Source organism: Benincasa hispida, chromosome 6 (assembly GCF_009727055.1).
Source record: "Benincasa hispida cultivar B227 chromosome 6, ASM972705v1, whole genome shotgun sequence".
NCBI classification, from domain to species: domain Eukaryota; kingdom Viridiplantae; phylum Streptophyta; class Magnoliopsida; order Cucurbitales; family Cucurbitaceae; genus Benincasa; species Benincasa hispida.
This window is the reverse complement of record NC_052354.1, coordinates 5,160,380-5,171,426: the sequence shown is the minus strand read 5'-3', so window position 1 is coordinate 5,171,426 and position 11,047 is coordinate 5,160,380. Positions and strand designations below refer to the sequence as shown.

Sequence of the window (11,047 nt, the reverse complement as noted above, 5' to 3'; positions counted from 1 at the left end):
CACAGCATCCTCGTCATTTTCAAACTCCAACTCCTTGTATTTTTCTTCTAGTAGATGGACATGTAAGGTGTCCTTTGTCACTCAATTATCGAAATACTTGATTGCAAATTCATATGAGGATTGCTCATTCTGATTAACTCGCGTAGGGGATCGCCACAATCCAGTCAACAACAAAAAATCATCCTTCGAAAAAGTGACGATCTTTCCACCAACAAAGAATGAGATTGAGTCAGCTCTCATGTTCTTCACTTCTCTCAACAACATATGATGGATAATTAGGTTGTTGAACATCATGTTAACGTCTACAAATAGCCCAGAAAATGTTCTCTTGAACATCTCTAACTGCCCTGGAGTAAGCTTCTCCTTCACAGTCTTGTTCGCATTAGCAATGTGGACCAAGCTCGTTACTTGATCGAGAAATCGGTCGACTACAAGTATTCTGAAACATGTTGACATCATAAATCACTCCTACATGAAATAAAGATTCAATCAGTAAACTCCTTCAGGAAAAAAAAATTGTAAAAATCATTTTGTTTAAGTCTCGTTGGTATCATTCACGCTAGTATCGCTCTCTCTGGTATCGCTCTCGCTGATATCGCTCTCTCTAGTTTCACTCTCTCTAATAACTCTCACTAATCTCGCTCACATTTTCTCTTTTTACTCGTCTTCAACCACAGTACACATTGAAAACAAAAAAAAACAAAAAAACCATAGGTTCACAGTATTTCTAAACCCAGAACGACCCACAAAGCCCTATTACCAATCAGTTTAAAATATTTTTAGTTACAGATTGAAAGGTTTACCGATCAGATTCGATTTGTCGCCGGCAGTGGAATCGTTCGCAAGCCCAAATGATGGATTTTAAAATGCAGCGAAACCTACGAAGTCGTTACCGTCCGGAGCTTATGAGCGATACAAAGTTGTTACGCTTGGAAAATTTGGAGAGTTTTTAGTTTTGGTTGGTTTTCAATAAAAGGGTGAGAAGACAAAGAGGTGAGGGCAATTTATGAAATTTGGATGGTGATGATGTCAGGAGAAGGTCAATTGACATTATTTTTTAAAAATGGATCATCCATACAAGTTTTTCGATATTTTTCTCTTTTGCACGCTCCACCAGAATTAATATATAAAATATATTTTTTCACTTAAAACCTAATTTCTTTCCTTTTTCCTATTAAATTCCAATTCTAAAAATTTATTTTCTTCCAAATTTTCCAACTTAATTTCATTTTGATCTTTACTTCATGTTTAAGGGATCAAAATGGTTACTTTTTTAAAATTCAAGAATCAAAATAAACAAAAATTAAAAGTACAATCATCAAAATAAATATTTTGAAAGTAAAAGCCCAAAATGAACCAAGTTAATAAATATAGGGATCAAGAACATTTTAAAAATACAAAAACCTAAAAAAATCGAAGCAAAAAATATAGAGATCAAAGCATTAAATTAATTCGACTGAGTTGACAAATTTTAAAAGAATCTACTAATTTTATATTGTTTTTCTTGATTAGGTGGATTTTAAATTATCCTCCACATTATTCCCAGCTTCTTTTCCCTTACTCTCCTTCATGATTCTAGAGCTTCGAATTTGCTACATAAAATTAATACCCAAGTTAAATTACATTCATGAACATTAGAAACAAAAAATCTAATTAAGAATCCAAGCGATTTTTTTTTAATGTCCATCAAGATCTAAAGAAAAAACCGTTGATACTTGCATAAATTCAATCACATTTGTCCTTTCAAGCCATTGAAAATCTTTAATTAGATTTCAACAACTCATGAGCCTTAAAATTACAAAGCCTAGCCATGGATCAAATTCCTGAATATAATAAGCTGCACGTATATTATAGAACTAAAAATATATCATGATGCATAGAAATATTGAGAAAAACATAGTCCTTCAAACGATCCAGTCAAGGCATAAAAACTGTGGCAACTAATAACCAAAATGGGTTAATCAAATCCCCATAACCAAAAAAACAAACAAGTTCTCTAATTCAAAGATATTTGAAGCAAAACTTCTAAGAAGGATGTAACATTCTCTCTGATAAATAGTGATAGATAAAACTTAAATAACTCAATCTTCATCTTCTTCATCTCCATCTCCTCCAGCAGCCTTCTTCGCAGCAGCCTTCTGGTTCTTTCTCTTCACCCTTCCAGGACGTCCACCTCCAAACGGACTTGTGAGAGAGAAGTCTATGTGCTTCTGGGAGTCAACCCTCACCATGAAAGAAGGAATGTTCACCACCTGCCTTCCAACCCTAAGAGGACCAAGGAAGAGAAATGTGACAGATGAAATTTATAACAACAAATACTTTACTTGGAACTTAGAAGCACTTCTAAGAATAAGCAGTGGAATAAAAAATGCTTAATCATAAATCACAATCACATTGACATTTGACTGTACATTTCTAAAGCCTTTTAAATGTTTCTAGACCATGCACTTGGTGAAAAATCAGAATGACCACTTGAAGTACTTTTGGGTCTTCATTTTTCTAAAAAAAATTATAGTTTATAGTTCGACAACATAAGAGGTGAAGATTCAATCACTCAACCCCCTCCCTTTTCGAGTCCATTTGGATTGATTTAAGAAAAATATTTTTCAAAAAACTCATTTTTATTTAAACACTTTTGATAAAAAAAAAATGATAAAAATACTCTTAAAAAGCTATTTTTAGTGGTCGCCAAACAGTTCAATTTCTTCCAAAATGAAATATTTTTTAAATTAAACACTTGAAATGTACTCCAAACAGGCTCGTCTTACCACGCCAGAACTTTTTGCTATGACAAATCTACTATTATCCAAGCCAAAAACCCTCCCAAACATTAATTAAACATAGAAATAATCACAAAACAAGAATGAAATCATTTAGAAAGCAGCACGACAAATTTCAATTCTCAGAAAATATATATGATCAGTAACAGTTGATCATCAAGCACTGAGAATTTCATAAAATGACGAAAAAGTAAATCAGAATAGTTAATGGAAGAAAAAAATGTTCTTTGTATGAATAAGACAATGAAAGCCACAATACCTTATATGCTTCTGCCTGATGAGCACTCTAGCATGATGGATAGACTTGGCCATACCAGACTTGAACACGAGAGTTTGGAGCCGACGCTCAAGGAAGTTCTCCACAGTAAGGGCCAAGACATAATCAAGCTTGTTCTGACTCTCATCCAAAAGGCCATATCTGTTCATCCTCCTAAGGAGAGCCTCTCCCTCAAAAATCCTACGCGGGTTCTTCTCGTCAAGTGTTAAGAGCATCCGAGCATTGTTTCGGATTCGGCTCAAAGCATATTGAACCCTCCATAACTCCCTCTTACAACGAAGCCCATATTCTCCAACCAATTTCAACTCAGCATCCAGACGCTCCTTCTCATAAGGACGTCGGGGTTTCTTGAATGTCTTCCCGTCTATTTAATGAAAGAACACAAACTTAATTTATCATAGTTTTAAGCATTGTTTTTTAGAAATTCCTCGAACTATGCCATAAACATAAACTTCATACGATGAACAAAATATTTAAAAAAAAAAGTAACAAAAAAAAGAAATTAGAACATGCTCAACGATTCTACAACATACTCCAATGCCACTGATTCTACAACAAGCTCAATGATCCAACGATCGAAACTTACATCAGCAACTCAAAAGGGGTTCTAAAACTAACGTAAACGGAATCAAAGCCTTTGAAATCTTCCAGCTATACCGATGGACAAAGTATGATAATTTATGCGAAACAGGATCGGGGAAGCCGATGAACAGATTACGAACAAGAAAAGCACTAAAGAAACGGAAGTTGGAAAGGATTGACAATGAAGAAGATCATTCGAGGAAAATGTTTGAAAAAAAAGTAATAGATTTATACATACAATTCCTATAGAAGGAGACGTGCACCATGATCTCTTCTCTGCTACGGCTTCACTAACAGAAGGATCTCGAATGGCAGAGAGGAGAAGAGAGGAGAAGAGAAGTATATGAAGCAGAAGAGACTAAGTAGCGGCTAGGGTTTTTACAATCTCGTTCTTTTCTTTTCTTTTCTTTTTCTTTTTTTCTTTTTTCTTTTTTTGTTCTTTTTTAATAAACTTGAGCTGGGCCGTGGGTAGGATGAATTGGGCCGCTTGAGCGGCCTCAGATTTTTTCAAGAGAGTTTTTGGGATATTGGGCTATAAACTATGTTTTTTTAAAAAAGATTATTATAAATTTAACCCATTTTCAAAACTTATTTTAATGAATGTCTAAACTTTTTATATTTTCGTATATAAGATTTAATAGATTTTTGAATGTGGTGGACGGTTGGAGATAAAATGTGGCATTGAGAGAAATTTTTCATATTTACAAAGGACTCTTAATATTGAAGAGAGAAGACGTATTTATTTGTTGAGATTTTATTCTTTATTTAATTGGATATGGAAAATATATTTATTTGTTGAGATTTTATTCATTTGATTAATTGGAGATAGAAATTGTATTTAATGAAATTTTATTTATTTATGTTTTCACATGTCAACTTTAGGGTGAGCATCGGTTGGGCGGGATTGATTTTCATTGAAAACCGAAACCGAAACCGACCAAATTTGTTTAATCTACGAAAAAAACGATTTCGCCAAATGCTGAAGTAAACCGGTTCAATCGGTTCGACATAATCGACCATCTTTTTCAAAAAAAAATATTATTTATTTATTTTATATTATTATTATTATTATGGTTCCTGTGTTGTTGGGCCTGTTGGGCCGGTTGGGGCTTTGTCTTTTTTTCCCATTATGTGGCTTATAAGACTATAAATTCTACAAAATTCAAAAATTCAATTCTAAAATCCAAAATTCCAACCCAATATTTATAAATCCAAAACTTCTATAAAATGCTAAAATCCAAAATTCCAACCAAATATCAACAAATTTTAAAGTCCTAAAATCCAAAACTTCTAAAAAATTCTAAAATTCAATTCTAAAATCCAAAATTCCAACGATCCAAAGTCCTAAAATGAAAAATCCAAGACTTGTACAAAGTTCTAAAATCCAAAACTTCTACAATCTTGTTGATATTTCTCTATCCATGATCCATGACATGACAGCTTGGAATCATATCCTATAAAATAAAAACTTAAAAGAAGAATTAAAATTAAAAATTCATAATTAAGAACGAAGAATTGAAAATTAAATTAGTACTTGAAACTTCAAATGTAAATCGATCGTTCGAACTCCAAAATTTCAAGACAAAAGGTAATCGAAACCAACATAATTATTTAAAATCTTCCATCTCGTCGACATCTTTTTTTCCATCCGTGACCGCCTAAATCCTATGAAATTATAATCTAAAAATAGGAATTAAAAAATTACAATTATAAAAACAATGTTTCTTCCTCTATCCATACATCCAAAATAAGTCAACTGATTTATACACTCTGTTACTTATTCTAATAATATGAAAAAGAATCACACTTGTGATGACCTATTATATATGATCAAGGCTAGGGAGTTTTTGTTAAACCAATAAGATGGAACTTCAAGTGGCAAACAAAATGGTTCATCCTCCTCATTGCTACAAAATGGCTCTTTGTGTTTTCTTGTGGAAGATTCTAGATTCCGACCACCTGTTGGGAATATTCTAGAACTCGCAGTTCGAAAATTTTGTGTTAAACATTCTATTTATCAATCAGATGTTATTGAGTATTGTATTCAATAAAATTATTGATATTGCATTCTTTTATGAAAATCCAATAAACAAATTCATGGGTATAGTATAAATACTTTAACTTTATGTGGTGACATAAACAGGATCAAGTTATAGTATATAGCTTAAATGGTTTATAAGAATATGGATGAAGTTGGGTATTTCATCCTAGTAACACTATTGGATGCGGCCCTTTTTGTATACTAATACAAATGATGTGATCCACAAATCATTCATGTAAAGACATGTGAGTGAGGGCATCCTATGCAATGAGTTTGCATAAGACTAGACCTCGAAATTGTCACTTTTCTTTATAACGACCGTTTACTGTTAAAACTGACTATTTCAAACTAAAATGACCTAGAATAACACAATCTTAATTCTGAGCTAACTATGAACTCCTGTTTATTTTGGGATTATCCTTTTATCTAAATGGGTGAGAATAGTCCGACGTCACTTCTCATTAAGCCTCCCATTTTGGGGATTAGGCCAGATAGATAGCTGGGGACACAGTTCTGCAGGATGGAATTCACTTCTACCCGACTTAGGGTTAGCAGATAGGTTGTTCTCTTAAATGCTGATGCCTAGTCTTGAACAACGGAGCCCCGCCCTCTCTTGGTAGAGAGGGATATTGTAACGACCCGACCCCTTAGGACTTAGATTAGATCGTTACTAAAATAAATGCATGCATAAAATTTAAAACGACGCTCAGTTATGTTGAAATAAATGTTAATTAAACAAGAGAAGTTCAAAAGACATTTATTAAATGCAATTATTAAAAAAAATAATAGGGTACCCATAATTCGTAAAGACTATTAAAAGTATATAAAAGAAATAATCCTTAATAATAAGTTTAAGACAGTAAAACTAAACATTAAGGAAAAAAAATAAGGACTCTAAATGTCATGATGCGGAAGCATAAAAACTAGTCCCAGTGCCACGATCATGAATTCCGCTGCACCATCGCTGAAACATCAACATAAATGTCATGTCGGCGGCAGTGCATCTTACCCTTACCTGAAACATCAACATAAGAAAGAATGAGCATAAAATACTCAGTAAGTAATCCCACCACTAGTGTCAGGTTAGGCATCTATGTCATCTAGATACCCATCTATGGCACATAAACATATAGAACAAACATGAGACTGAATCCTATCCTATTGTAGTTAAGTATGCACACAAAACTAGTGAACCCCGAAGGGAACACAAAACTGGTGAATCCCGAAGGAAACACAAACTAGTGAATCCCGAAGGAAACACAAACTGGTGAGCATCTAACATGAAAATCCTTGATACCATGGCTCCATCACATACACATGATTATTAACAACATATCATACTACATTCAGGTATACCTTACATCATAATTCCACAGCATGCAAGTATGCCTCAATACCAGCAGATTAGATATCAACATATGAAAACACATACCATCACATACTAACGATCAAGTGCCTAGGTTTATCTTTAAACAAAATAGAACTCGTGCCAGAACATACTTGATTCATGTCATACTATCAGTCAACATGCTAATATTTACCATAACATACACTTATCACACGAGCATACAAATAAAACCTGGCCCGTGGGCAGTTCCAATAATAAGATTACTTACCTTAATCGAAATTCCACAAATAAACTCCAACAACCAAATGATGACCGCGATTTGAAGTAACGACCCTACCATATGAATACAACCATAAAATTTCAGTCCAATAATAATTGCAACACCTCATAATCAAAACCATAATACCCCAAAAGCTTACCCAAGGAACTTGATTAACAACCACTCCAAAATCTCCTTCCAACAGATTTTAACTCCCAATGGACGATAGCTTGGAACCTTAAAGATACAAGGGTTAAGTCAACTTAATTCAGTAATCAAATCGTGCCCACAAACCAACAATAAGGACCATAACTCTTACCAAAACTCTTGTCGAACGATCTTGAATCCGCTGGATAGTCGCTGCTGTAATTTCCCAAGCTCAAATCTAAAATAAAGATAATGTGACTAATTTAATCTTTAATCCAAGTTAGTGGACATTAGTGAAATTGATGTTTTATTAATTTAATATTAAGATATTAAATTAATATTCTTTTAATTAAAAATTTTAATTAAAATCAAAATTAGTTTTATTTAAATTAATTATTTTGAATTAGTTTTTATAAAAATAATTTAAAATAAAATGATTTTATGTCAAATCAATTTTAAGTTAGTAGATTTTTTCAATTTAGGAAAAACCCACTAACAACATTATAATGGAATTTCACCAAATTCTAATTAATTTTTGCAATTATCACCAAGTAGGTGGTGTCATTCATGCAGCCCTATTATCATGCATGATTTCAGTATATATATACATGCTTCATGTAGAGAAATGAGATAGATTTATTGGAAAATTATTTAGGGAAATATAGTGGTTTTGAAACTATTTAGAAATCTATGGTTCTTTTGGAGATTTCGAGGTGGGGATCTGGTTTAAAATATTTTTTCGAGGGTTTAACCCTCGGCCTGTCGAAAACTAAGGAAGAGATCGAGACTTTGACCCTCAACCTGAGAAGAGGACGAGCATTCAACCCTCAACCTGTCAAAAATTAAAGAAGAGATCGAGGGTTTGACCTTCGACCTAAACGGAATTGAGAAGATGATGAGGGTTCAACCCTCGACCTGTCGAAAACTAAATAAAATCTATAAGGGAAGATGAGAAAATTTGAAAGAGGTCGAATCCTCGACCTCTTGAAAATTATAGAACAAACCCTCGTCCTAAAGGAAATTAAAGAATCGTTTAGTAATTATATATACGATCGCACACAATCGTTTAGTAAAATTACTATGCGATCGTTTAGTAATTCATTATGAACGTAACAATAAGTGCAAACTTCCAGAAAGAATAAGTGAACGATGAATAACTTCTTTATTAGAAGCTAAACGATCGTTTACAATCTCTCCATGATCGCTCAGTATGACTAAACGATCGCTTACTAAATCCTCTGCGATCGGCCACAAACTCCTACACGATTGCCTAGTGGAAGAGACGATGAACGGCACGCTGCGATGGCCTCTCTGCGACAGCTCTCTTTCCTTACTACACGATCGCCTACAAACTCCCAAACGATCGCTTAGCTATTACAATTAGACGATTGCCTTCTCAAAACCTATACGATCGCCTACCTTTTACTATACGATCGTATACCAAATGTTACACGATCGCTAAGCTTTACTACACGATCGCAATAGTGGGAGTAGTACACGATAAGGGCTCGCTGCCCAATGGCCTCTCGAGAGCTCTCTTTCCCTACTACATTGATCTCTCACAACTCCATACACGATCGCTGCTTAAGTAATACAATTAACGATCGCCTTCTCAAAACCTATACGATCACCTACCTTTACCATATACGATCGTATACCAAATGCCTACCACGATCGCTAAGCTTTACTACATGATCGCCTAGTGAAAGTACACGATGATGGCACACTGCGATGGCTTCTCGAGAGCTCTCTTCCTCTACTACACGATCGCCCCACAAACTTCTACACGATCGCTTAGTTTATTACAATTTAAACGATCACCTTCTCAAAAACCTATACGATCGCCTACCTTTACTATTCGATCGTATACTAAATTCTACATGATCGCTAAAACTTTACTACACGATCGCATAGTGGAAGTACATGATTGAGGACATCCTGCCGGATGGTCTCTTGAGAAGCTCTCTTTCCCTATACTACTCTGATCTCCACAAACTTACCTACCAGAATCTCGTAATTCGAACCTTAAGACGTATTATCAAGTAAACCGATTCGCACTTCTCAAAACCTATTAATGGATCACTCCGTTTTCACCATATTGATTGATTCATAGTACAATTCACAATGCTCTCTCTTTACGCCTCACAGCGTATTTGGCATGCTAAGCTCCCTGAGTCAGATATACCGACTGAGGGCACGCCTGCCGACATGGCCTCTCGATAGCTCTCTTTCCCTACGACACGATCGCCCACAAACTCCTACACGATCACTTAGCTAGTACAATTAGATGATTGCCTTCTCAAAACCTATATGATCAGCTACTACACGATCACTAAGCTTTACTACACGATCGCATAGTGGAAATACACGATGAGGGCATGCTGCGATGACCTCTTGAAAGCTCTCTTTCCCTACTACACGATCGCCCACAAACTTCTATACGATCGCTTAGCTATTACAATTAGATGATCACCTTCTCAAAATCTATACGATCGCCTACCTTTTACTATACGATCGTATACCAAATTCTACACGATCGCTAAGTTTTACTACACGATCGCATAGTGGAAGTACATGATAAGGGCATGCTGCGACGACTTCTCGAGACTCTTTTTCCTCACTACACGATTGTATACTAAATACTACACGATTGCATAGCTAAGAATCCGAATCTCTGCAGAGCGCATCAGAGTGATTTGAATCGTCGACCTCCTTTAAAATGAATCTAAATCTCTGCAGCACGTCAGTGTCTCGTCCCATCCCACACTGCTTTCCCAAACCATGAGGTCGAGTTTTGAAAACTCGATCATTTAGTTTATAACCCCACCGTCTCTTCTCATTTTCTCACACTGCTTTCGTTCCCTCATTCTCCTCACTGCATTCGTTCCTCACTGCCTTTCAACCTTTAAGATTAGCCTCTCATTTTCTCCTCACTACCTTCGTTCTCTCATTCTCACTACCTTCAGCAAATCTTCTTCTTCTTCCACATTCGTCCATTAAATTGTGAGATTTATACCTTTTACTATACAGAAGTTCATTTTTTTAAAAAAAAACTATACATTTTATTCCTATTCTTATACTATTATATTTTTTTTTATAGTTTTTGTTGTTGTTTCGGAAATAAAGAACAAAAAAGATATGTTAAATTTGTTAGTTTACTATTTATTTATTACTAGTTTTATTATATTTAGTAGATCTATCATGTTGAATTCAATAATATTTACATATTGATGTTAGTAGTTCTTTCTCTATTAGTGTTAATCTTAGTAGTTGTTATTAGTGTTAATCTTATGGTTGGGATGTTATACCAACATGTTAATCTTATTTATATTTTGTTTTTTTTTTTTGTTTATATTTAAGTATAGTTTATTGTAAGAAATATACTTAAATAAAGTATAGTTTAAAATAGTTGATTTTCTTATGATATTTGAGTTTTCTAGTATTAACTTTGAAAATATAGTTTTAAATAGTTTTAAAAAGTTTAATTTAATTTAATTTTTTATTCTGTATTAAATTTGAAAAAATAGTTTTAAAAAGTTTACCTCATTGTAATGTTTAAAAAGTTGATGTTTATAGCTTAAAAACTTTAATATTTTTAGTTTAATACAAAATT

At 34.0% G+C, this 11,047-nt stretch overlaps 1 protein-coding gene across 1 annotated transcript; it reads right to left on the bottom strand.

The window, feature by feature from the left end:
* Positions 1–1,846: 1,846 nt before the first annotated feature.
* LOC120080489 (40S ribosomal protein S9-2-like) lies at positions 1,847–4,038 on the bottom strand. Its single transcript, XM_039035160.1, has 3 exons — positions 3,878–4,038; positions 3,040–3,421; positions 1,847–2,265 (listed from the first exon to the last, which is right to left on the bottom strand). The coding sequence occupies exons 1-3, from the start codon at positions 3,903–3,905 to the stop codon at positions 2,082–2,084; spliced, it is 594 nt and encodes a 197-aa protein (XP_038891088.1). The 5' UTR covers positions 3,906–4,038; the 3' UTR covers positions 1,847–2,081.
* Positions 4,039–11,047: the final 7,009 nt, after the last annotated feature.

What these genes read in the sequence shown, in the direction of transcription:
- LOC120080489 (XM_039035160.1), bottom strand. Translation starts at nt 3,905, where the DNA reads ATGGTGCACGTCTCCTTCTATAGGAATT. An exon ending in CGTCTCCTTCTATAGGAATT is followed by an intron (nt 3,422 to 3,877) that starts GTATGTATAAAT and finishes TTCATTAAATAG; the next exon opens with ACGGGAAGACATTCAAGAAA. An exon ending in ATCAGGCAGAAGCATATAAG is followed by an intron (nt 2,266 to 3,039) that starts GTATTGTGGCTT and finishes TGGTCCTCTTAG; the next exon opens with GGTTGGAAGGCAGGTGGTGA.